At 40.6% G+C, this 26,328-nt stretch overlaps 2 protein-coding genes and 1 long non-coding RNA gene across 4 annotated transcripts in view; 1 reads left to right on the forward strand and 2 right to left on the reverse strand.

The window, feature by feature from the left end:
• Positions 1 to 26,328, forward strand: part of afap1l2 (actin filament associated protein 1-like 2) — a 59,702-nt gene that overhangs the window by 15,254 nt on the left and 18,120 nt on the right. Inside the window, exons 2-16 of one of the 2 annotated variants that reach the window (XM_046068950.1) lie at positions 659 to 787; positions 4,714 to 4,779; positions 7,289 to 7,380; positions 14,408 to 14,519; positions 16,109 to 16,192; positions 16,694 to 16,905; positions 18,551 to 18,730; positions 18,852 to 18,938; positions 19,129 to 19,213; positions 19,566 to 19,670; positions 20,241 to 20,452; positions 21,709 to 21,854; positions 21,968 to 22,079; positions 22,628 to 22,864; positions 23,063 to 23,366. In XM_046068950.1, the coding sequence (XP_045924906.1) occupies positions 659 to 787; positions 4,714 to 4,779; positions 7,289 to 7,380; positions 14,408 to 14,519; positions 16,109 to 16,192; positions 16,694 to 16,905; positions 18,551 to 18,730; positions 18,852 to 18,938; positions 19,129 to 19,213; positions 19,566 to 19,670; positions 20,241 to 20,452; positions 21,709 to 21,854; positions 21,968 to 22,079; positions 22,628 to 22,864; positions 23,063 to 23,366 (2,163 nt within the window). The remainder of the gene's footprint in view (positions 1 to 658; positions 788 to 4,713; positions 4,780 to 7,288; positions 7,381 to 14,407; positions 14,520 to 16,108; positions 16,193 to 16,693; positions 16,906 to 18,550; positions 18,731 to 18,851; positions 18,939 to 19,128; positions 19,214 to 19,565; positions 19,671 to 20,240; positions 20,453 to 21,708; positions 21,855 to 21,967; positions 22,080 to 22,627; positions 22,865 to 23,062; positions 23,367 to 26,328) is intronic. The other variant, XM_046068951.1, reaches the window with a different exon arrangement.
• LOC123982956 (kelch repeat and BTB domain-containing protein 13) lies at positions 7,710 to 9,799 on the reverse strand. Its single transcript, XM_046068958.1, has one exon. It carries the CDS (start codon positions 9,797 to 9,799, stop codon positions 8,282 to 8,284), a length of 1,518 nt encoding a protein of 505 aa, XP_045924914.1. The 3' UTR covers positions 7,710 to 8,281.
• The window catches only part of LOC123982957, an 8,339-nt gene continuing 5,700 nt past the window's right edge, over positions 23,690 to 26,328 (reverse strand). The window contains exon 4 of the long non-coding RNA XR_006828088.1: positions 23,690 to 23,751. This is a non-coding gene — a long non-coding RNA (uncharacterized LOC123982957). The remainder of the gene's footprint in view (positions 23,752 to 26,328) is intronic.

The raw sequence follows: 26,328 nt of genomic DNA on the forward strand, positions 1-26,328 counted from the left end.
GAGGCCAAGAGACAGTGAAGGGAAACACAAAGAGCTCCCCACACAGTGGAGAGGGCTGTGAGCTCAGCGCTGACCCCTGAAGGATGTGTGTGGGCTGCACCCAGGCACCGTGGCCCCCACCGACTCAGGCCCAGACTCCTCCTTCATCTGGACTTGACCTTTCACTAAACCCATGCAATTCCCAAAACAACCGACTTGCAACTGTCAATAGCAACTGGATGAGAGTAATGACTGAATGACATAAAGTCTGAATGGTTATTGACTGTTGCCAGCGAAAAACCTCTGAAGAGTCTCTCCCATGTTAAATGTTGGCATACAGCACACAGCTTGAAGCATAGAAGCCAAGCCGTGAGAACGAAACGGCTAACAACCTAGCAGCTGAATTCAGTGTTAAAAGACAAGTCCTTGAACTCCTTGTTCTCAGCCATAAATTAAAGTATAATATTTGGAATATATCTGCCTGGAAACTTCAAATGCATTATATTGCTCATGGCTCTTATTTTTCTTGCTGGTAGGAATTGTGACAGTTCTGGTCTAATGCCATTGATTTAATACTCCTAAACATTTTCATGCCAAGAAGTGTCAAGTTCAATTTTATCATAAAGGAATTTTTATTTTGCTATAACTCTGAGACCCTCTTGTCTGTCTGTACTTCCAGTGCTGGACCAGCTCCTGGTGGAGCTCCACCGCTTCCTACTCATCCTGGACAGGGAGACCCTGAGTGGGAATGCCACCATCCAGAAGGGCTTGCTCTCTGATCTCCTCCAGTCCTACAAAGCCTCCAATGGTATGAAGGAAAAACTCAGAATAGAAGTGTTGTTTGTTGAACAGAGAGGTACTACAATCAAAACATTTTCAAGTGCAGTGGATATATGTATAGTAGAATACTTATTTACATACAAAAATGTAGATTAAGGGGCTCACTGGCTTAATTTTGTAAACATTTCAGACAGGAAAGCATCCACTGAATTAACTTGAGCCCAGCAGATAGCTTGTGGCAGACTAGTCAGTAAACTATGAGGAGGGCGTACTTGTAGATGATTACATTACTCACCATCTTTCAAAGCCCCTTAACTTTATTAACAACAAGTCAAGATGAATAAGGAAATGCAATTTGGAAACTTTGACCTAGTTCCCAATTTAAATAAATTCAGGAACTGAATTTGTTGGATATTTCTGGGGAAATTTAAAATAGTTTTTGAACCTTGCAGCTAAAAACAAAGACACAAAGGAAGTGAAAGATTGGAAACAGGTCTTAGATCTTATAAGACCATAAAATAATAGTTGTATTAGGAAGAGAAATTTGTTCTGCCTGGTTTAGAAATGAGTGGTTAGATATATGTACAAGTCTGAAAGAGAGTGGAGTGAGTCAACCGATTTTATTTTAGCATAGATCCATCTCACACAATGTTAACTGTTACTGCAATTGCAAATAAGTGTACTGAGAAAAGGTCTGTGAGTTGTCCCAGAATGTTGTTTGATTGTGTAACAGTGCTCAACTTTCACTGTAAGACGATCTTTTATTATATTTTTTATATATTTTATTATATGTTATGAGTTGACATTTACCTCCAATGAAGGCGGCTGAAGAGTTGCTGTGGAACTCCAAGCTCCAAGAAAAATTTGTTCATATTTGTATTTGTATTACAAATAAGTAAGACAAATAGGTATTTTATCTGCTAAAAAGAGGTTTTGAGATATTTACAACAAGAGCTTGGTCATCTCTAATTTTAAAAAAACAGTCTCGAACATTTCCTCAGTATTCCTTAATTGTATTTCCTAATATTGTGGTATTTGTGATTACATGACAGTTAAATTGCTTGAGGTTTAACCACAAATAGATATGGGTCATTCAAAAGCTTTTGACTGGCATTTAGTCTGCCTTCATGCAAAGCACCTTATGTAACATATGGTCATGCCTTGCGATTCCCACAATTCACTGAGCTTACATTGTCAGCCGTTTGGCCTAAGAGAAGCAATCAAACAACCCACCTCTGGTATTATTTTGCTTTTTTTAAACTCTTGGTAACCACCGTGTAATAATTACACTCTTGCAAGCTTCTATTAACAAATACATTTGGGGACTCTTATCCCATTTTGGTAGATGAAAACCACATTGCGTTGGCTGAATTAAATAGTTGTGCCCGCATTTCTACTTCTCTTGCAAAAATTATCAGATTGAAATTTTTGGTTTTGTGGTTATTAGTTTTATGCTTACAAACACAAACAAAGTGCCTCTTCCTTCATCATAAAACCACCCATGGCCTGTTAACAGATCCTGTCAAACAGCTAAAGACAAGTTTGTTTTTCTTGCTCACTTGCTCTGAAACACAACATGAAAATGTGGCAACTGCTGGTGGGCTGATGTGATTTACGGTGACTGGAAGCCAGTTTGTTGCTATGTGAACCAGTGCTACACTACACTGAGCCAAATCCAAGCCTGAGCCCCTAGGTGTGTGATTAGTTGGGAATAATGACACACTGCCGCTGCTGCTTCAGAAATCGTAGCTTTCTGTGATGCAGGGAAAAGATGCAAACTTTGAGCTATAAAAACAGTAGAAATGTCCACCACCCACAGTGGCTCAAGATCTTTCCTTATAATGATATTTATAACAGCATACTCGACATTTTGATTTAGTGACTTTTGGATTGAAAAGGCCAATATGGGTTCTGCTACTCCCTCTCTCCCTGTCTCTCACACACTGACACACACGACATCTCTCCAACACACACCAGCAGTCATGCTTTTCCATGTTCAGGTCCTGGACTTGTCTCTCTGTACTTCCTCTTCTGGCTCCAAGCTGTATCATTTTTCCGAAGCTGTATTTATCCTCTGGGGACGCTCCTTCCTTTGAGCAGCAATTTATAAATAGCATTTCAACTCTGTTCCCCGAAAATCTGTTTTCACTGTACAGGCAAAACATCGTTTCATTCTGCTGTTGTTTGTTTTCACCTCGCGATATCTATTTCAAAGGAGAAACCTTCTCCAAAGTATCACCCAAGGTTAGAGTTTTGTTGGATTTCCTCTCAGGGTATAATCTTAGTCAGCTAAAACATTTAATTCAATGAAACAACCTTCTTCAAAACTGCACAGCAGCCCCGGAACAAATTCCCATAACAGGTTACAGTAACCAGCTGGTGCCTGCTATGCAAAAGCCACAGGGTTTATTGTTTGAGAAAAGACATTCATTCAAACTGTTTATGTGGCAGTCTTTGCCAGCTTGTAATTACTCCACCGCGTTAAGACCAACATTAAACCAAACACAGTCCTTTTCTCACCAAGCTGACTTCAGCATTGGTGTATGACATGAGGTTTCATCATCTCCGCTTATTGCCTAAATGATACCATTGCTCATACTGACCCATAAATATTTACATTTGAGTGCAATGAGAAGTCAAGTTCAGTCTATAATGACAGCCCTAATAAAGCACTTAAATTCCTAATCACTGGGCTTTTATTGTTTTCCTGGGAAACCACAACTATGACTACAATTATATTATTTTTACTTTAATTAAATAAATCTTTCTGGCTTTCAAATTTTTTATGCCTATAGAACTAAAAACTGATTTGATTTAAAGAAACAGTTGCTTTAACTCCTAATTTTTGTTTGTGTCTCAATCCATATTGAATGGAAGTATAAAGTCATAGTTTTGGTTATAATGTAAATTCTCTGGACGTTTAGACTGGTCTTAGCAGATGGACAAAGCTCATGAGCTCCATTGTATATTTAGTTGTACGATCTTAAAAACTTCCAAGATAGGAGTGACACAGTGCTTTATCTGTGCAGGCAAGGGGTTTTCTGACTAATGTCTGATGAATGCAAGCCACGGTGAGGGTGGGTGTCAATAATGGGCCCATCTGTCTGCATAATAGGCCACTTGTTCAGGTCAAGTTCCCCTTTAATCCTGGACTTTTGATAAATATGATGAAAGTGTGTTTGGCACTGAGGAGGAGGAGTCAGATTTTCCCATCGGTGATACAAGTAAATTATGTGGCAAAATAAGCACGCTCTTGTTGTGATTGGATGCGTGGAGAAGTCAGTCTCAAAGCTAGTCACTAATAGTGCAACACACCTTTAGGAAATTAAAGTCAAATGTCAGATTTTTGACCAGTCACATTCAATTGGAGATTTATTTCAATAGAATTTACATAAAATTTTGACTTTACTTTATTTAAGTATTTGGTTATATCCAAAATATTCTTGACCAGTCATTCTATGGCAAGAAATGTGTCTCTGGCAGAATATAGGAGCGTGCGTGCACTAGCCTGAATGTATAGTATAGTCGAGGTGCAAAACTTTTCAAAATAAAATCCATATTTTCAGTCAGAGAACACTTAAAGTCAAACTAATGAATCTGAGACAGCAATTCTTTTGTGTTCCTGACAGGCACGAATTACATACTGTCTGTTGAGTTTGACTAAAAAGTTATAATGATTCCTAGATTGGAGAACCAATATAATAGCATGGTATAAATAACTGTGCTTGGGCTAAAGAGGTGTAGTGATATGGACAACCTTCCTCCTTTTATTACTATTATCAAAAGTAAGATGCATGTATCACTTCTCTAGTGTTTTGTCTAGTGGTATTATGGCTTCATCTAGTTTCTTCAGTTTAAGATGGTGTTTGTGTTTGTGGTAACCACCCACAAAGTAACACTGTGCTAAAGTACGCTGATGTCAACTGTTAACCACCTTTTGATGTCTCCATGCAGGTGCTGACGAGGAGTATATATACATGAACAAAGTCATTGTTCCTGGGAAGGACAACGACAACAAAGGTGTGACAAAAAGTTCCTCTCTAAAGTGTGATACTGATACTGAAAAGTAGCTGAAATTAAAGAAAAGGTTTTATTCTATCTATTGAAAATGAGGGATAGTGAAACTATATATAATTTTTAGCAATGCTACTTACATAGCTCTGTGGATGGCAGTGTTGGTTGGTCCACCACTTTGGCCACATGAACAAACTTGTAATTTGTCCAGTGTTGTAGTACCTGCAAAACGAATGCTATCAACCTCAGCTATACCTTGTGTTTGGTGCTTATTAGCAATTGTTAGCATGCTAACGTGCTAAACTAAGATGGTGAATACGGTAATAACAACATAACATTATACCTGCTAAATTTCAGAATGTTGGCAATGTCAGTGTGGGCATGCTATTATAGCATGCTGATGTTAGTATTTAGCTCTAAGCACCACTGTGCCTGAGTAGTACAGCAAGACTCTTAGTGTTGTTAGTAGACATTAATCCATCTGGTTAGCATTACATTTTAATGAACCAATTTTAAAATGTAGGTGAAGGCCTAGTTTAGGGATTTCCTAATCAGGCCTCATAGTTCATAAACAGAATTCAACACAAACATATAAATATTCAGATACTATTCTAGCAAAGCTATTTCAAGTATATGATACTTAAAATAGGTAAGTACATTTGAAACTCTTTATATTAATTCTATAACGTACTGCATTAATCCAGTTAATAACTAATCTCACCACTTCACATTTAGCTGGCATGAGCTTTAAAATACATTATCTCTGTAAAGGGATGTTTGTTGTGAAATTAAATGCAACCTCTACACTTGGGGGAAAAAAACACCCTTCTGCATACTTGTCATGTGATTGCACCTCAGACTCAATCTGACATGATTCAAGTGAATAGCAGACATGAGAATAAACTTCCACAAGCAGCCCCCTCCCCCCCTCAGCTTCCCTCCTCTCGCCCCCATTTCCTGTCTGTTTCTACGTAGCTCCTCACCATATGAGACTGACCTGTTTTGTTTGGACAGAGTTGAAGAATGTGGTTTCTTTGAGCAACACACATATTTTCAGCAGCGATGCTAGAAAAGCCACAACTCTTATTTTTGCAGAGAATAATGCAGGGGCTGAGATGTGAGAATTGAGTGTTCTTAATCTTTGATCATGTGGTCAACTTGAACTGTCCCTTTCAGTAAATGTGCAAGAGAAAGATGTTGCAGTAAAACATTGTTAATCCAAAAATACGTGCACAGTATGTGAGAATACTGATAGATTGCTTTTACTGTAATTCAGTTCAGCTTGCTCCCAACTGATTATGATGCACAAATGCTATGACCTGCAGAAAACATACTTAAACTGAAGTTGTGCTCACTGTCCTGAGCAATAAAGTTATGAGGTGCACATGTTGAAGCCTTTTTCTTTTCCCTATAAAATGCTTTCTGCGTTCTGTTCAAGTTTGAGACAGAAACTTACCCTTAACAAAATCTGCTTACCAGCACCTCTAAAGCTCAACAATTAACATGTTACAGCTACATGGCCTGAAAATAGGTTAGCTGTTTCCTGTCTTTATGCTAAATTAAGCCGACTGTTTTAGATGTGTAGCTTCATATTTAACGGATAGACGTGAGAATGGTATCGATCTGCTCATCTAACTCTTGGCATGAAAGTGAACAATTATTTTTTATTATTTCCACTAAATGTCAAACAGCTTCTGTAAGGAGGTCACAAGCCAGAAACTAATGGGAATTAAGCACTGGCCATTGTTAATAAAAGGGCAAATCCTCTGAAAAACATAATTCTTCAATTTGTCATGCAAAATATTCTCCAATTTTCTTGATCCTGTCCTGACACCATGGTTATCGTGACATGACACCTGTCATGAACATGAAGGAGTTGATTCATGTTTATTCAGTCATTTTTAATGCAAAGCTGACTTTGTTTGTGATGTCTTTGTTATGAGAACTTGACATTAACCAAGATAAGTCTGTACTCTTTATTGCTGTACTTTTGTTCCATGTGTTATAAATGAAGTTGAAATATAAAAAAAAAAGAAAGCCTATTGGAAGTGCAGTCAGATTCTCTTAGCACTGGGGCTGTCTTTTATAGCTATTCTCCATCATGTCTATCCTTGACCTCATGACATTCCCATCGAGGTCAAGGAAAAGTGTTTTTTTTTTTATTGTTTTTTGATGTTGTTGACTATTTTGACTATGTTCCTACATCCTGCCTGATCGGTACCACGCATGTGCAACTCTCAACAGAGATGAGAAGAAAGGGGATTCTTCCCCTTGATTTGGGTTATGTGGTCACTGTAATGTAACAATAAAGGGTCTGTACTCCCAGCGAGAGGGTTGGGATAAAAGGAAGCACTGATATGTATAGGAGACATCTAAGAATAGTATAACATTTTCACATGATGAGCCACTTCTTTCATTTATCCCCAATTCCTGTTTCCTTTATCCACAGTTAATGTAAATGCAAGAGTTAAGATTTCTGTTATTCACTTACCTCACACTCTTTTTCATGACCTAGATGACAGATCAGATGACGTGGTCAACGGAAAAGCTGCAAAATATATCCCTGTCCCTCAGAAGAGCCTACCTGACCTGCCGCCCCCCAGAACAGTAAGTGATTACCAGCTCGATTCTATTAGGGTGGATTAACATGTAAAATGATTTGACTTAACACACACACACACACAGCCCTTTTAGCCTCTGCCACTGTGATGGGAATGGTAATAGCATAATTGACCCCAGTAGAACTGCTGAACTCAATAAAGTACATGGGAAAGTTCAGTGAAAATCATGAAATTCAACGTTATGCAACAGCAGCCCAAAAAACCAATGCCGACTTCAAATGTAATTGACTGTATTTTTGCTCTTTTGTTACAGTCACAACATTACTACCACTAAGCAATCGTAAAAAATAAAACACTATAGATTGAAATCACATGTTGCCAGATAATTGCATTGATTTTTAATAAACTAAAACAAATGCAGGCTGTGGTCATACAAGCCAAAAACATTTCTCACAACCCTCAGAGTCACTAGCCTGAGGCTATGAAATATATTCTCCCACACAAACAGATATTTAATCACTCATGGGGCAACAAAACCTGGGGAAGTGAGTATCCGAGAGTGTGTGAGAGAGCTTCGGTGTGTTTTATGTTGACTGGAAGGCCAGTGGCTCCTGAATTGGCCCAGTGTGACTTCAGGGAAAACGTAGAGAATGAGAGGTTGAGAACATCCCGTCAGTGCCTTTGAACTTTACACGCACACACACACGCACAGTGGCCTCCCTAATATAAACTACAGTAGCAGCTGTTGCTAATCAGAACAAATGCTTTGTGTCAGCACGTGTGCATGTGTGTGTGTGTGTGTGTGTGTGTGTGTGTAGAAATCTGGGTGCATGTGAAAGTGAATGCATTTAAATGAAGGATGATTTGTCTCACTATGCAATCTCCAGAATCATGTTTTTTTAAAATGGATATTCCAGTTTAGAATACCTAAACGTTTAGCAGCAATTTCACTGTTGTGGTATAGCATCCACAAATCCCTCAGATGTGTCTGGCAAAGACATTTCGTCTTCCTTCCCTTCTGTATCCAGCTGTGGTGTGACTGGCCCCGTCTTGGGAAGCCTGAGTAAACACGTCCACAGTGAACCACTCTTTGGAAACCCCTTCATCTGCCTGCAGGGCTTCCATCCATTTCCAGTGATGGTGTATTCAAGAGTTAGCATGTGTTTCACTGTGAACACAGAGTCGCCCCTTATCATTGCAGTGAACAGCGCCCCCTTGCTGTTTATGTAGTGTCCCGGCAAGGCTGTCCACTGGCCTGTGGTGATGTTGTAGCAGTCCATGAGACAGCGCAGGAAGTCGTCACAAGGCCCGTTGCGCATCACATACAAATTGTCCCTGTGGGAAACCATACAGTGGCCATAGCTTTGTGGTTTGATCATGGTGGTTTCAAGTTTCCACTCGTCTTTCCCAGGTATGTATTCAAAGATATCTGTGGTGTCCGGTGGTTTCCAGAAACAAACAAAAATCCGCCGTCTTGCAACAGCACAAGCCGCAGATGCTACAGGTCTTGGTGCATTTCGTATAAATGTCCACACTCCCTTCTCAGTGTCGTAACTTTCTGCTGTGGAAATTATCCTTTTTTGGAATTCGCCGCCAATAGCGTAGAGTTGGCCATCATGCCCCAGCAGGGTGAAGTCATATCTTGGTTGCTGGGGACCTGGAAGAGCAGTCCAGACCCCTGACTCAGGGTTGTAGCAGAAGCTGCTGTCAACTGTGTCCTTACCATAACCGTAAACTCCCCCCACAATGTACAATCGGTTGTCAAGCACCGCCACACCAGCCATGGAGGTGCTACAGAGAGTTGGGAGGTTTGTCAGATGCTTCCACTCTCCTCCTTTTTCATCAAGGTAGCAAACAACCCTAAAGGAGTCTTGTAGCAGTTCCATTGAAGGAGAGTGTGTGCCTATAGCAATATAAGAAGTGGGAGACAATGATTGAGAATATTGAAGAAGGTCTTCAGGAATTGTACTCTCTGCGGCTTCCTTCAAATCATCAAAAGCATCACAAAGGAAAAGAGCAGCATTGTGAAAGAGGGCACGCACCCCAAAGATGGAGGCTGCGTGGTAGAGCAAGAGGCAGTTGTCGGAGTCGATAATGTCACAAAGATGCTGCACCAAACACGCAACCTGCAGGAAAGCCGCACACTCTACAGCTTCTACAAGCTCATCCGGGTCACTGATGGTGGGACCCTCTCCCCTGCAGACTGCAAGGGCAATGAGGAACCCCCTTGCACTCACTCCTCCCTTCAGGTAGAGATCGTCCTGATGACTTTCGATCATCCCAGAGTGAAAAAGAGCACAGAAGTAGTTGCTGTGCCTCTCTAGCAAGGCCCGCTCCACAGTGAACCAGCTCCCCTCCACCCTCACTCTCACCCGGCCCGCCTGGTGCTCTCTGTGCTCCAGATCAAGGGTCGCATTCTCTGCACGAATATCCTGCTTGACTCCCAGGCCTTCAGGCACTTCCATGATCTCTTAAACCCTGGATCTTCTCTCTTCCTAAAACAGGCTCTCAAGGGACAATAAAGTGTGTGACTCGAGTGTAGAATAGCCATTTTTCCCCAGAACTGGACCGTAAATAAAGGTTTGTGAGAGTTCCATTGCGTCCTGTCTGCATGATCTGAAAATAGAGTTGTACTATAGATAGCAGCTGTGCCACTCGCAAGCGTCAAGCAGGGAAGGGAAAACTGTTGACATGCACAATGTGGCTGTCGGCAACTGGTGATTATCATAGCCGCATTGTAATTGGCTAGCATAAGTATTTGCTGAATTATTCAGGATTACGTTTTCTGCCAGCATTTCCCCTTTAAATCCAGGTTTTTTTTACATGACAGTTTTACTTTTATATTTGTATTTTGTCAATATATATATTGTAGTTGTACATTTGACGGTTAACATTGAAATGGGGGGGGGGGGAACCAAAATCTGGAACCAAAAGTATGAAAGATTTGGAGGAGGTTAAAGTGTTCCCAAGAAGACAAAATAGAAAAATAAATACAGTAATGTGCAAAATCTGTTATGTGAATTTTTTCCCCCCATTTTCATTCATGCTTCAAAAATAATTTTAATTGTTTTCATTTTACATAAGTGTTTCTAACCAAAAAGATACTATGCTACAAGAGACAGCAAAGGCCCAGAGAGTTTTCCTGAATCTGGCTTTCCAAAGCTGAGCTACACTGATTATTTTTATCGCTACCTTCTCCTCTGCTCTGAGCTCCCAGCAGGCCCTCAGATACACTCTTGTGTGTGTTTTCGCTGTGCCGGATTCTTGGCATGGGAACCAGGGATTTTCCATGTTCCTCTCGCTGTTCATTTTTTTGGGCTCGTTTTCCCACTCTTTGCTCAAAGCCCCTCCACCACACCCCGATTCCTCCCCTGCCACCCCTCTCCTTGCTTTGTTATTTATGCTCTGACTCCTCGAGCCATTCCTTCTACCCGGTCTTTCTGTGGTGAGGACGAGTGTGTGTGTGTGTGTGTGTGTGTGTGAGAAGTGAAAGGAAGGGATGAGAGTGATTGCAAAGTCTTCTGGGAGAAAAAAAGACACAGAAACACACCTGGAATGTTCCCTTCCCTGTTTAATATCAGTCCAGCTGTGGAATGGCTCACTATCCTCCTCTTTAGCCTTGGTCCAAACAACAGGCAGATTTAGTTGTTGTTGTTTTTTTTAGAGATGAGTGAAATAGAGAGAGCAAAAGAAAGAAGATAGCGATAAGGGTGGGTGGGCATTCTGGGGGGCTGCTGCTGCTGCTCTGGAATGCCTGACTCTTTGTTTAATTAATAACAGATGCCTGAACTGCTGTTTTCACTGTTAGTGCTGTTGTGTGTGCGCGTGCACTATACTTTACAGTCTTTTTCACAGAAGAATCACTTTTCCTGTCAGCTCTACAGCTTTTGTAGCTGTCCCTCCTACTTCTGAAGTCATATAGTTTAAAAAAAACTCTTTTATGGTCATTCAAATTGATTAAGTCTAGTTTTTGGTCACATCAAACACACAAAATGACATAACATACTGTATTGCAAATATTATGTTCCCTATTCCCTATTTACTGTGATTTAGAGTGACCTATCATAAATATTTTATCATTTAAATGAACTCATTTATCATAAAAAAAAACACTCTAAACAAAAAAATATTACAAGTATTATGTTAATGTCAGTGACACATTGTTGTTGGATCTCAAGATCCAAAGGCTTGTTTATTTCCATCATTGTGAAACAGGCCTAATTCCACTCGATTCCTCTGTGATTCGTGGCAACGTCCACGTTGTTCTCTATCAAGGCTTAGACCAGGTCAGCCACTGAAAAGCCAATTAAGTGTACTGTTAACTCATTAACAGTATTTATGTTGTGTACGTGACTTTTTTGTTTTGTGGTGCTAAAAAGGTTTGTATGTGTGTATCCCAACAGCTAATGGTGATGAGAGTTGTTTACATTTTAGCTGAAATGCTTGTATGTAAATATAGCAGGTAGAGCCAAAACAAATTCTAAAGTCTAGACCTTTCTCGTGGCAGACGTAAGGCTTTGGCACTGGCATAACTAAATGGAATGCAGCCATTATTAATGTTAATAGTGACATCTGTGTTTGACAAGTCTCTTCTTACTCTCTTTCTCTCATTTTATATTGGTCATGTTACGTTTTAAAAATGTTTTGCTTGGCATTGCATCATTTTAAAGAGAAATGAATGTAACTCACGACATTCTGACATTTGTATTTGCTGATACTTGCATTATGATAATCTTCAGCAGCTCCATGATGTTTAACTGATGCAACCCTCCTTAAACAGCAGTGATAACATCTCTGTCCCACACATTTTTTTTGTGTGGATCCTTTACTCCGCTTTCTGGTACGTAGGTTAATCACACAAACAGCGTCTTCGTCACTATGACTATATGTGGCCCGTGACATGGCGCCAGTTGTTATGACAGCTTACTGCTATCTGCTATGTATTACTGGAAATGTGCTCACTCGCTGATGAGATATAGTGGGAAAAGAGCTTACAAGCAGGGGATTCCCTTTTTTTGTGGGATCTGACTGTCATTAACAGCCCACATCAGAAAATATGAGTTTGTGATTTTTATACAAACAGACAAATATTTGTTTTTCTGTATTTTGTTGGTCTGTAAATCTATGATGAACCAGTAACTCTATCACTATATGGTATCTGAAGACCTACCGCAGGCTTGTAACCACCAAACAAAACATACTGTTTTACTGCCTCTTTTTTTCTTAGTTGTGTTAATTTTGGTCATTGCTACACAGCAAACGTTATCAAACTCCCAAAGCTGATTTCACTAATATGACAAGAAGGGAATAGCTTTTGCTGCAATCACGGCCACATTGAAAGGGAATGAAGCAGTTTTGACCAACTGATCTCCACCACTTAATTTAACAAACTCTGATCTTATGTGATCCTTTGAGATTTTCAAATTGTAAAGGCTCATACTTTTCCACAGAGCCAGTCTACCTCAGGCATGGTTTGCATGATATGTGCAGCTCGTCTGCTTAGGGGTTATATTTCATATTCCTGTGATCTTGCAGCGATTGTGACAGCCTTCGGGGGGGAATAAAGTGAAAATGAAGGACTACAGACAGCATGTTCAGATCAGTGGTGGGAGGAAACATTAGACATAGCTAAGAAATCACTTTTTGTCATTCAAAAAGGGTTTCACAGAGTTCACTTGAGGAAAAAAAAACCCTTAAAAATATATCCAGCAACATCAGACTTTTGCGACATGAATGTATAAGCTGTGTCCTCATGTCCTATATGTTTGGCCACATTTACATAATAATCTCTAAGAGGTTTAAGTGTACCTTAAACAAGTGTCATTTATTTTACTTCTTTTTTTGGCCTCAGAAGAATCCTTCGTTGTCTCTTTGCTTCATGATGATTTTATCTTTATACTGGGAAGACTAGATATATTTAATCTTCGCTGTCAGTCTACTGCATTTTTACTGCCGGTACGTCATCTTAATTCTAGTATGTACCAAGACCAAACTTGCATATCTCCCATCTTCTGCCTGCCACCAAAGAGATGTGTTATTTGAGACTCACACAGGTTGAGGAGATAAAGAGGGTTTTCATTGAAAAAGAATCCTACTGGTGGGGAGTTTTTGTTTCAACACAGAAAGTGAGCGTTCATTACATAAACATCTGATGATGACATTCCAATGTGAAAGAGAGGGGCGGAAGTGGGGGTTAAAGAATAGACATGCATCGTTTTATAATTGACTACAGAATGGTCATTGTGCACAATTTCACAATTCCAAATAACAAAGGTATGTTTGCCAAAGAAATAACTGTGACTACATCCTTGAAACATTTTTATACTGGATCTGACGTGGCTTTTCTTCTCAAATTCTGTGTGGATGTACCCTAAAAGATAACTTGCTGCCATTTAGTTTAATAGTGTAGATTATGCCATGTCCCTCATGTCAGTTGGGATTAAGAAATGCTGCTGCCCGATGCAGCTGATTACTTGAGTTTAGTTTGAGTAGAAAAGTCATGGAGATAGTCTAAATGAATTGGGACTCATTTAAGCAGCCCAGCAGCAGAGAGTCTGGTGGTTTTAAGAAGTTTGGTAAGGTAGAGACGGATAGTCTTTACCACACAGGAGATGAGAAGAAAGACAGAAGTGAAGCCAGACTGCTGATTGATTTCAGGAAAGCCACAGAGCCCACACACACACACACACACACACACATGTTCAAATACATGCACTCCCTCTGTTTTCCATTCTCACACACATACACTCTTCCCTGTAGGCGAGCATGTAACTCTCTAGTGCACAGGGTCAGACAAGGATTGGTTACATGAGGAACTCCCTACTTACTCCTAAAGTGACAGCTGGATTAGGCACATGTTCAGCCTGGGGGAAGAACACATGTTGATAATGTGCGTGAGTGTGTGTTGCTATTAACCTGGACATTTTCCTCTTCAGGGCATTAATCGAACACACTTCTATGGAGGCTGTCATTTAGTGCTGTCTGAAATGAAGTTGCTAAAAAATGTTTCATATCCCTCATCCATCTCTCTTTTCTTACCTTTCTCTTTTCCCCATCCATCTCTCATCTGTCAGGGTGTGGTGGGTCGGGAGCCATTCCCCTTACCTGCACTTCCTTCTCCAGCCTGTGTAGACACCTCAGAGAGTTACTATGAGGAGGCGCAGCCCTATGAGGAAGCCTTCAATGGTAAGAACCCTGGTTCAATGTTATATTTCTTCTCCCCAAGGCTTACCCAAAGTAAGGGCCAGCTGAAGGACTGTTTGTTGCAATACTTCTCCTTTCTGCAATACTACTGCAAAGGATATCTGCAGTAGTATTGTGAGACATTCATGTGAAGAATGCCTCATATTTAATCGTAATAGAGTGTTTGCCACACACATCATTTAAGTCTTGTTCATCATGGAAATACTGGTAGCACACGATCATGAGGTCATTAAAGCTTGAAATCCGTTCTTGATGGTTGATGTTTTGCTGTTCATATATATATTTCAGCTGTTTTTTCAAACCCAAACCAATGATGTGTGTGTGCATCAGGAAGAGTCATCTGCTTTGTTGTGTTTAACCATAATGGAAAGAGACAAAAGACAATCAGACACAGAGAGTATGCAGGAAGCTGCTTACATACTCTCCACACGAAGAATGTCAGGTTTTCTAAGAAAGTTGTTTCATGCACTGTAAGATTATGACATATCATGCACTGATATACCATGACCACATTCTGTTAAAATCGTCAGCTAATGCTGAAAGCTAAAATGCTTAAGGTATTTCTTCAGAATTGCTGCTTTAAATAAATGCATACCACAGCTGGGGAGATTCTGATTGGCCATAGGGTGCATGTTATTATCTCATCTGACCATCACTGATGCAAGCAATAAACAATGCTTTTAACTACTGGCAGCAGTTAAGATATATTAGGATACACTCACAAAGGTTAATAAGGATAATTAGGAACACTTGTCATGGATTTTCCTTATAATTTGGAACAGTGGACTAAAAAGTTCCATTATGGTTGTAGATTGACGACCTGTGAGTTAATTTCCAATTTTTCAAGGGCCGTTGTCAACGTGCGAAAGACCAAAATGCCTCTGGACGCATGACGATTTGAATAGAACTGCAACCAATCAGACGTGGGGTGTTGCACAGTTGGTAAATTAAACCTACCAAATCCTGTCGGAAGTATGTCTAACACATCTTTCTCATCAACAAAAGCTTTAAATTCAGTTGTTCTTCTTTTCGAGACGATATACCGTCCAGATAGTTTAATACTGACGTGATAGTGGATTCAACCAAAACCACATCAGGGCAGCAATCTTAGTAGTTTACAAAACTGACTCAACGGTGTTCCTCTGTAAGTCATCATATCAAACTCACCCCATATTATATAAAATTTTATTAAATAATATATATATTAAATAAACTGCTGTGATGGCCTGGCGACCTGTCCAGGGTGTACCCCGCCTTTCGCCCGATGTCAGCTGGGATTGGCTCCAGCCCCCACGCGAGGATAAGTGGTTGAAGATGGATGGATGGATGGATAAATAAACTGTTGTGACTGGCCCGACCAGATCCAGAATGGGTGGAAATCTGTCTGAATGTGTGTGGGGCCAGACTATTGACTGTAGGGCCTGACGTACCTGCCAGAGCAAATGAAACATGAGTTTGCAGATTTCTAAAGATTGTTTTACATTTGTCTTTTCTAAGGGATTTTCCCTCACATGTTTTCCCAATCTTGCCACTTTCTTCTTCTTCTTCTTGTTTCCTTTGATGTTGTGTAGATCTGGACTGTTTTGGCCTCCTCTCAGGGCACTGGATGCGAGTGCAGAGCTCTGACAGTGTGGTCTATGCCGTTATCAACAGGGGTAGCTACCTCTCTATCACTGGATGTGTGTGTTTATGTATGGCATGTCTTGCCGCAGTTTGAGGCATAAGTCAGAATGTGCATGGGCTAATCAGCATGCCCTCAGGCCTCATTGTCCAGCATGGCCAGCATCTTGCATGTAGACAATCAGTGTCACGTCAAGACTCATGACAAGAGTCATCAATCAGTCCCATCGTATCAGTTTTCTCAATCTGTTGTTTTCCTTTTAATTATATCTTGGTATCTTTTTCCTGTCACCATCTTTCATCAAAATTTTAACAGCTTATTTGCAGCCTGACCCTGCAGAAATCCTCTTCCATTGAAGAAGATTATCAAGATGAAGAAATTAAGCATTGACTGCATTTGGTCCTTCAAACTAATTTAACAGTGTAATGTGTATCGCCTAATACTCATCATGCCTTTTCACCCCCCCACCTCCCTCGTGCCTCTTTCTTTTAGTTTCTTCAGTTACAGCATCATGTCTCTGATTTTTGTTTCATAGATGATGGGGAGGCAGTGAGCAGTTCATACGAGTCCTACGATGAGGAGGAAGTAACCAGAGAAAAGTCGCCGTCAGCGCAGCACCAGTGGCCATCAGCGGAGGCGTCCATTGAGCTGATGAAGGACGCTCGGATTTGTGCCTTCCTGTGGAGGAAGAAGTGGCTGGGCCAGTGGGCCAAACAGCTGTGTGTCATCAAAGACAATCGCCTGCTGGTGGGTAAAAGACTCACTCACTTTTAATCTGAATTTAAAAAATTTGTGTAAAACAATTACGGTCATGAGCACAGAGAGTTTTATAAAGGGTAGGGTTTGTTTGTTTGCATCCGTGTAATTACAACAGTTCAATCTAACGCAACATGTAAAAAGATTATGTTAAAGTAAGCAAACCTCAAAAAATTTACATTTAAAACTGTATGTTCTCATTTGGCCTGACAATGATGAGAAAGTCTACCATATCAAGGAGCTTAAGCAAACAATACCATTTTGAAGAATTTGCTTTCTTTCCAAGAGTTAGATGATACAACTCATCCTCTCATCAATACTTTTATACTCACAGTGAAGCTAATGACTACCTGTATTTAAAGGGGCCCTAAGCTCTAAGGAGCATTTCACCGCTCTCATAAGCGTGCAAAATATCGGTACAAATCTCTAATATAAACCCATTATATTCAAGTAGCCCACCACTAAAACTTTGGCAGAAAAAGTTAGCAACTTCCTGGTGAAGAAAGTGGAACAGTTAGCAGCAAAAGAGCTAAAAGGTTTGCTTAGGAGTTGGTAGCTAAAAGGAGAGGGACTATCAGGCCATTTATCAGGTAAGGAAAAAAAACACCCCAAATGAATGCCAGTTGCTCTGTGTCTGCAGGATGTGTGCCATTTGCTTCACACCTTCACCATATTACCTTGTATGTCAGTGTTTACAGTTTGTCGTACTGCCCCTAAGAGGTCAAAAATTCAGTTAATGTAGATTTAAGCACAAAGCTATAGTTCTGAGGCAATTAGCCTTGCCTAGCATAAAGTCAAGAATCTTGTATGTTACTTGTGTTAATTTTGAAGAGAGCCAGGCTAGCTGTTTTCCTCTGCTTCCAGTCATTTTGCTAGTATGGCTAATTTCACACCGACATGGTAAATAAGTTACCCTCATCTAACTCTTGGAAATGGCCCTGCGATGGATTGGAGATCTGTCCATGGTGTACCCCGCCTTTCGCCTGATGTCAGCTGGTATTGGCTCCCGCCCTCCGCAACCCTGTACACAGAATAAGCGGTTGACGATGGATGGATGAACTCTCGGAAATGAAGCAAAAAATGAAGCGTCTTTTCCCATAATGCTGAACTGTTCTTTTAACGGAAGTAATCGTGAAAAAGGAATGCTCTGGATTGACCTCACTGCTTTAAAAAGTATCAAACCAGGAAAAGTATGACTAATTTTTTTACTTGCTGGGTTCACTTTCCTATTATCAAAAGCCTGCCGATAATCAATACCTTACAGTACCTAGTAACACACACCCACTGGTTTAAAGTGGGCTCCTTGAGCGATGACTCATGTTATGTAAGGATGTCTAAATATTTATAGACTTGTATGAAAATTCCCCAAGTAAAAAACCACACGAGTGTCAGGTTGGAATCATTTGACCCTGTGATTAACAAGTCTATTGTGCTAAATCATTGAGGGAGTATGAGCTCTTTTTAGAACACAGATGTTATCCAAAAGCATGGTTTTTGGATTGAATATGATTATATATATTAGAGTGGCAGTTTTATGCTTAATTTTTGACTGATATTTGTTAAATGGCAAATAATTAATTCTAAAGATATACCTCACGCACAATCACAAAGTAAGTCAGTGTTATGCCTCTTTCAGTGCTATAAGAGCTCCAAGGAGCAGACACCTCTGCTGGACGTGAGTCTGTCTGGCTGCAGTGTGGTCTACAAGGAGAAGCAGATGAAGAGAAAAGAGCACAAGCTGAAAATCATTCCAGTGGGAGGGGAGGCCATCGTGCTGGGCCTTCAAAGCAAGGAGCAGACAGAGCAGTGGCTGAGGGTAAGCCTCGTTCTTAATAGCTCTCTAGTCTCTCTCTAATTTGTTGAAGGACAAATTTTGTTTTTAAGTTCATTTCGCAGTTTAGATGATGACATTAATTAGTCTCCTCTTTGTTCATTAGGTGATTCAGGAGATCAGTCCCAAGCCAGCTGATAACTGTGACCCCCACCACTCTGTGTCTGACTCCCCAAGGCTCATTTGTACAAAGGTACACTTTAAATCTTTGTGCTTTAGAGTTCCTTTCGTTCTATGATCAGAAGAGGTCTCAGGAGTTTTTGATTGGCTCTACTTAAATCATAGGGCTCAGTAACTGTTTAGATCTTTTCTACCTTGGTCATAATTTGTATTTCTGATGAATGTAACTACTAAATGACTAAAATGTTGATATGAACTTCCAGGGAGAAATGAGTGAGAGATACTCAGTGGCTTCAGAGAGTGGCAGCAGCACCGATAGCCATGCTGAGACTCCCGAAATCAAAGATGGTGGGTCATGGGGAGGCTGTGGCTCAGGAGGTAGAGCAGGTTGCCTGTTGCCTGTTGTTCCAGGCTGCATGTTGAAGTGTCCCTGGGCAAGATACTGAACGCTGTATTGCGCCTGGTTCCACCAGTGTGTGTGTGAATGCTAGTTTCTGTTTGAGCACTTTAGGCTCAGTGTATGAATGGTGAAGCGCTTTGAGTGGTTGAAAAGACTAGAAATGTACTATACAAATATGGAGCATTTACATTCATTCCTTAGCTTTTTATTTTTTCGATTTCTAGTCCAAAATTTTGCCAAAAATATTAGTTTTCAAATTCATGTTAAGATTTCTTCTCCTTCTTCTCTTCCCCTCCACAGTAAAGAAGAAATATGGTGCAGGTTTGAAGTTCAGCAACCTCATGAACATTGGCAAGAAAAAGCCCTCCTCTTTGGAGAGCCCAGAGAAATGTGTAGACACCTCAGGTGAGCAGAGATCCACTGTTCATGTCATACCAAATTATAAAATCTCAAAGCATGTACTGATTGTACTCAGGTGCAGTTCCTATCCTTTGCCTCAGTAACTTTCTCCTCGGTAGCCCTTGATGGATGCTATTCATCATGGATAATCTTACTGCAGACTAAACATCAATATTTTACCATCTGATTAAAAAATGGAGTCATAATTAGACACTCTTATAACAAAACTCTGGGGTCCTCAGCATTTTACAGTCAACCTGGAGAACACTAATTATCTTGGCCACACAACTTTGAATGAAAAAGTTGTTTCATTCGACACACAGTACATTTGATCATTTTCAGCCATACAGAGAGTACCACAACAATTTGTTGGCTTTGATTTAAGCAATAACCAATAATAATCAATGGATCATTAAACAAAGGTGAAGTCTAATGGCCGTGGAACTTGTTTTGGGTAACATAAAACAGTATGAGATGCTGCATTGTAAATACTCTGTTTATCTACCTGCTTAAGAATATATGTACAGTACTAGATATATATCTCATGATTACGTTGCATCTTCTTTCCACTTTCAGGCTACCTTAACGTGTTGATGAACAGCCAATGGCGGACCTGCTGGTGTCTTATAAAGAACGGTCAGCTATGGTTTTACCAGGACAAGGGCAAGAACAAAGTTAGCCAGCCAGCTGTGAACCTGGGGGGGTGCAGTGTTTTGCCGGACCCCAGCCCTGAGCACTTGTACTCCTTCAGGATTGACATGGATGGCACACAGCTGGCAACCCTAGAGGTAGATAACCACTGTCTTTTCTGCTGCTTTGCAACATTCCTGCAAATGCTTTGGATTTAGGTTTATAAGGAAATTGAATATTAAAGCTGAATCCAACAGATTCACTGTGTGATGGCAGTAAAATCTGGATAAAATTACAGTTAAGTGTACAAAATTTCTCCAACCATTGCAGAAGAGGTGTTAGGCTTATCTCGTGGGTTGTGAGCTAGAGAAACTCTTTATGAAGAAGATGACTGAAAACAGACATCTGGTGTGGTGCAGTACATTTCCTGTCCTCAGTTCATATTTGCCTCAGATGAGAGCTTACTTCAGCGTTACCCTGTAGGAGTGGACGCGTCACTGTTGTTCTGAGGAATAACCAGAAGTCTTAACATGTCTGGAATGGCAAAATGTCTGGAGAGAAAACCAAAACGTCAGCATTTGTCAAAAAGAGAAATGGTGTACAGATCCAAAACTCTTAACATGTACTCATTTGGAAATTACTTTCTGCTGACATCATCTTAGCCTATGTAATATATGTGTGCACAAGGGTGGTCTGCGTGTTTGTGTGTATACTGGGATTTTGGGGACCAACGCTACGCCCTTTTTCATTGGGGTTTCCAGTACCACCCTGCTGCAGTGCATATTTGGTCATAGGCAATGGAATTTAATGTTTAGTCTTGAGGGATCTATCTGTCACATGTATGGTTTTGTTTTTTTCTTATTATTTCACAAATTGAAACTTCTGTAGAACAGTGTTAACCAAAACACACAAAACCGCTCAACAAGGTTTTCACATATTTATTCTGAGAAAGATGTGTCAAACTAGAACGTGTCGACAAACTTCACGTGCTTCTATTAAATGAGCTGTTTGAATCTCCCAAAATAATAATAGGCTGTTGTGTTTCTTAATGAAACAGGTGAATTTAGGCTGGTTATCGAAAAGAGATGTTTCACATGTGTCAGTGACACTAAATACTTGAGTGTTACTACTTCACTGTGTGGCATTGCTGATTTACACTCAGGCTTACTGTGTCTTGCTGTTTCTTGCAACATTTCTTAGATGAGTAGAACTGCTCAGCTGAGGATAGGCAGTTCACTTCTTGAAAGGTTTTGCATATTGAAATACTGCTGGGAATTAAGGCTGTAGAAATCTTCTTATTAATACAAAGTGACAGATGTTATGCAACATAAACCATGAGCTGGTTTTAAACTCATGATGTTGCAAGTGCGTGGTATGTACTGAATGCGCTTTGTCTCACTCTTCCCTCTCTCAGGCCAAGACGTCTGCAGACATGGGCCATTGGCTGGGCCTCTTGCTGTCACAGACGGGGAACAAGACGGACCCCGAGGATCTGACGTACGACTACGTCAATGCTGAGAGGATCTCCAGCATCGTCAGTGCTGCCAAGACTTCTTTATAGTAAGATCCTCACTTCTGTCTACTTTTAAGGGACAGTGGTCCCACTTGTGTATGCATACTTATCGCACAATATTAAAGCGAGACCTCTCTTGTGTATTTGTGTGTCTCTCTAGCTATATGCAGAGGAGGTATTCAGAACCAAACACCTACATAGACGCCCCGCCCTCCATCCCTCACGACTCTGACGAACTGTATGATGATGTGGCGTCTCTAGCTGATCCAGAGGTATATCCATGATTAAAATCCACTATGAAGTTACCTGTAACCAAAATAAAAACAGAATCAATGTTGATACCTGTACATCTGTTTAGTCTTGCAAAATCAGCTGGGAGTCATTATATCAGAGTAAACCACATTAAAAAGGATAATATGATTTTAGCAATCTATGATCAAATAGAATTTATTAATATATCCATTGGGGCTGCGACTAACATCCCACTCTCGTATAAGAAACCGTAGTTAAGATGGAACCAGTGAATGTTTGCATTAGAAAAGCTATGCTAATTGATTAGTAAAATAGTTGGAAATTAATTTTTGTTGATCACCTAAGCAATAAATCCAATGGTTCATCTCTAATATCCACAGAAATGTTGATTGGTGTAAACCTAACAATAGTCACTAAAATCATCACGGGCGGTGTTTTTTTGGAGGGGGGACTGCAGCCTCTATGTTGTTCTGTAATGTAATGTTTTCAATTTCGGTTTCATTTTTACATGGATTCACTTCATCTGGCCACTTTCCATCTCATAACTTCCTACTCCCCTGTCATGCAGGATGCTGAAGAGAGTGGCCTGCCAGACAGTGAAAACAACAGTCTGCAGGAACATAATGAAACACGCTCAGTGGGAACAGAGCAGGACATTGAAAACAGGATTTACTTGGACCTAGTCCCTGTACGCTCCTTCCTCCATACGTCCACTGGAGGTAAAGCCCCCCCTGCCAAAGAAACTTCTGGACATTCACCAGTCCCAGTAGAGCATGAGAAAGACCCCGTATCTCAAGTGAAAGAGGTAGGTAATAGATAGAACAGATATATATATATATATATATATATATAGCGCTGTTATAAATTCAGGATACCAAAACAGATGTATTATTATACTATATCCGACCTTTCTCTGAACCAAGGCCTGTCTGTCTATGTAGTTAAATTACCTTTATATGTTATATTTTGTGCTTTAATTAAGTATTTTATTTGTCAACTCAAGGTCATTTCAAACCCTTCAAACCCTACTGAGCCAGAATCTGCACCTATGTTAAATGGAACAAGTTCGACCTCTGCTGCCTACAAACCAGAAGAAGAGCGTCCCCCGACTCCCACTCCACCGCGGCCACAAACTCAGCCAGTCAAGACCTCGTCCCAAAGCCAGGAGACCCCCAAGAGGACCAGCCTGGGAATCCCACAGGCCTTCCTCTCCTCCGGGGTACAGGTCCATAAAGGCCAAACGTTTCCGACTGCTTCCGGACTCCCTCACAGTCCTCAACCCATGCGGCCCAAAGCACATACCATAGGTGAGGACAAAAAAACATGAATATTGGGTTTGCTAGGTCCTATGTTAAAAGAGAAATAGACAAATGTATTTGTCTATGAAGATTCTCAGTCATCCAGGTCATAGTTATCCAACGAAGGTTAAAATCAAGGGCAACTGGACTTGGTTGAAGATACTGGAAGACGTTTCGTCCCTCATCCAAAGGACTTCTTCAGTTCTGACTGACTGGCAGGGAAACTCAGCTATTTAACCTCCGTGGGGTCGTTGGCCTGGGTCATCGATACCGCTGGTTCGTTAGTGTTCCTTGTTGCTGTGACGACAGTCGTTACAGACTACCTGTGGCCAAGACTGAACGACCATCGTTGGTATCTTCACCTGAGGCCAATAGGTTACGTTTGTTGAGTTTCCTGGGAAGTGATGAAAGGACAGCATTGTAAGTGAACCACCTGAAGATATTTGGAAGATAGGCACCAAATTTTATTCCAATAAGGAACAGCATTTGGGACAGAGACTATTTCTTTTTGAAACAGGGTACGTATAGATCGGTTATCGTTTCTCAAGTTAGAGGAGAAGCAGATCTGGCCAACAGTCGTCGTATAAGGATCCAGTGGCAAAAACGTTGGTAGGGATACTATATGATTTTTAAGAAGCATTAGAGCACCAGAAGAGATTGCATCAAAAACTAAAGCATATTCCTTTGGCAGTATAGGAATAACATATTTGTCTAGAAGTTCGGAGTATGACAATAATTCACCACTAGAACTGAGGAGCTGTATAACCAGATGGTTTGCATTAGGATCTATCATGTACGTAAGCCGAGCCGCTATGAAATATTTTTTTGTGTTCAACTGTGCTCTGGTATGACCGCGTCAGTACCGTTATGCGGAGGCCCGTTAGCGGACATTACTGTTATGCTAACGTCAACTAACGTTAGCTGAAAAGTAACGTTAATATAAGTGACTGAAACCTTTGCCAGACAACAGTTGTTATTTAAAGTCTGGGCCTGCTCCTTGATACCTGCGCTTTGGTCTGGTAAGTAAAGTTTATCAAATGTCGGCTGTCTGTTGCCAGGCCCAGTAACATTAACAGAAAGGCTAACGGTAACTGAAGTTAAGCTGGCTAACACTGAGGTAACGGTAACTTTGAACCAAGTGCTGTAGTTATGTTACGTTAAGCGCTAACGGTATAATGTGGAGACAGTCAAGCTCTGCGGTCAAGTTTGATAAGCTGTTGCTAAACGCTGCTAAACGCAAAGTGTTTGTAGTAAGCTCAGAAAGTCCTAACGTTACCGTTCAGCCCTTCTATTGCAGAGACTAAAGGGCAATTTATACTTCTGCGTCAAAGCGGCAGGCTACGCCGTCGCCTGACGCGCACCTCCTCAAAAATGTAACTACACGGCGAGTTGACGCGGACTGTAAGCTCCGTGATTGGTCGGCTGGGTAGCCTCACAATGCCTCCGAGCCGACCGGAAGTACCCCGCGATTTAAAGTAACATTTACTAGCGGCCAAAACGGTGGCTGTAACACAGTGAATCAATATATTTGACCGTCGCAACCCGAGCAAAATCACTTGTTTCGCTATCAGAATGTGATCCATTCGGTCGGTAACATTTGAAAAGGCTACACCAGCCACACGTTTACAATTTTACCCCCCATTTACGTTAGCGGAGCGCTAAACCGGAAGTTAGCCTGCTCGGCCGGCAAAAGTCAACACGGTGGATGCTGCAGCGCTACTGCCGACTAGTGTTTGGAGGTGTAATTGCAGAATGACGGACACACCTACGCACAAGTATAAATGCATGGTTACGTGCGTAGCCTACGGCGTAGGTACGCACGTAGCCCCTACGCAGAAGTATAAATCAGCCTTAACGTTAGTTGCCTCAAGCAGCTGTAACGTTATTTTTAAAGGAGTTATATTTTTTAACGTAGAAGTTTTCCATTGTTGATGAATCTATTTTATCATGTGGTGTCATGACATGTGGACAGGTGAACTGTACTGCGTTATGCAAGACGGGTTTCGGTTATTTAGCACGGCCTGACAGATATTAATGGGATGGACAGAAACACCTGTCCATGTGCTACAGCAGCACAACAAACTGCAGCTTCCAAAATGTTCAAACTTATTAATTATTTTAGCAAAATACTGCACATTATCATTTTTATGAAGGAAGGATTTATGGCAGGAATGTTTGATTAGACAGTATTATTTTTTAACTAGATGTAATTATTAAACTGGTAACCAAGTCTTAGAAACTAACGTTATTTCTCACAACATTAAACTCTGCCCATATCTCGTGTTTGTGAGAAGTATTTACATGGCCATTATTTTGTAACCTAATAAAAAGATGGTGTTCTTGTATTGTGTGCCCATTAAGGACTATAGAGGGTGCTGCTGAAGGAATTTCATCATGCCCATAATCACGTGACTGGCAAAAGCAGCTATTGTACAGGTGAGTCAGATAAATGTTAAAATATTGTATTTGAAAAAAAAAAGCATTTGATGATGATGTTGTTGACTGGACTTGTGGGAATTAATTATATTGTTTGTTAAATCTCCTCCCGCAGGATCAAAGTGATTATTGAGTGACACTACATTATCTAAGAATCTGCATATCTCAGCATCAGCATTGGTATAGTTTACTTTTAATTATTGTGATTATTAATTATTATAAGTATATGGACTTAATGCTTTTTATACTGCACATATTTGAAAGACTTGAGTTAAAGGCATTATAAAGGACCATACGGGAATGTTTTGGCTTCATTATTAAAAGCAAGTTAAGGGTAATAAAAATTGATGACCATCTGATGAGGAAAAACAAGTATATGACCCCCTACCACACAGCAAGTATTCTGGCTCCTACAAGCCAGTTAGTCTTTCTTTAAGACACAGCCCCAATCCCAACCAATTATCTACATCAAATACACCTGCCTCACCTCGTTACCTGTATAAAAGACACCTGTCAACACCCAAACAACCAGCAT

The sequence above is a fragment of the Micropterus dolomieu genome, linkage group LG14, assembly GCF_021292245.1.
Source record: "Micropterus dolomieu isolate WLL.071019.BEF.003 ecotype Adirondacks linkage group LG14, ASM2129224v1, whole genome shotgun sequence".
Lineage (NCBI taxonomy): Eukaryota > Metazoa > Chordata > Actinopteri > Centrarchiformes > Centrarchidae > Micropterus > Micropterus dolomieu.

Bases quoted from the DNA above. Each gene is read 5' to 3' on its own strand.
- LOC123982956 (XM_046068958.1), bottom strand. From the start codon at position 9,799: ATGGAAGTGCCTGAAGGCCTGGGAGTCAAGCAGGATATTCGTGCAGAG.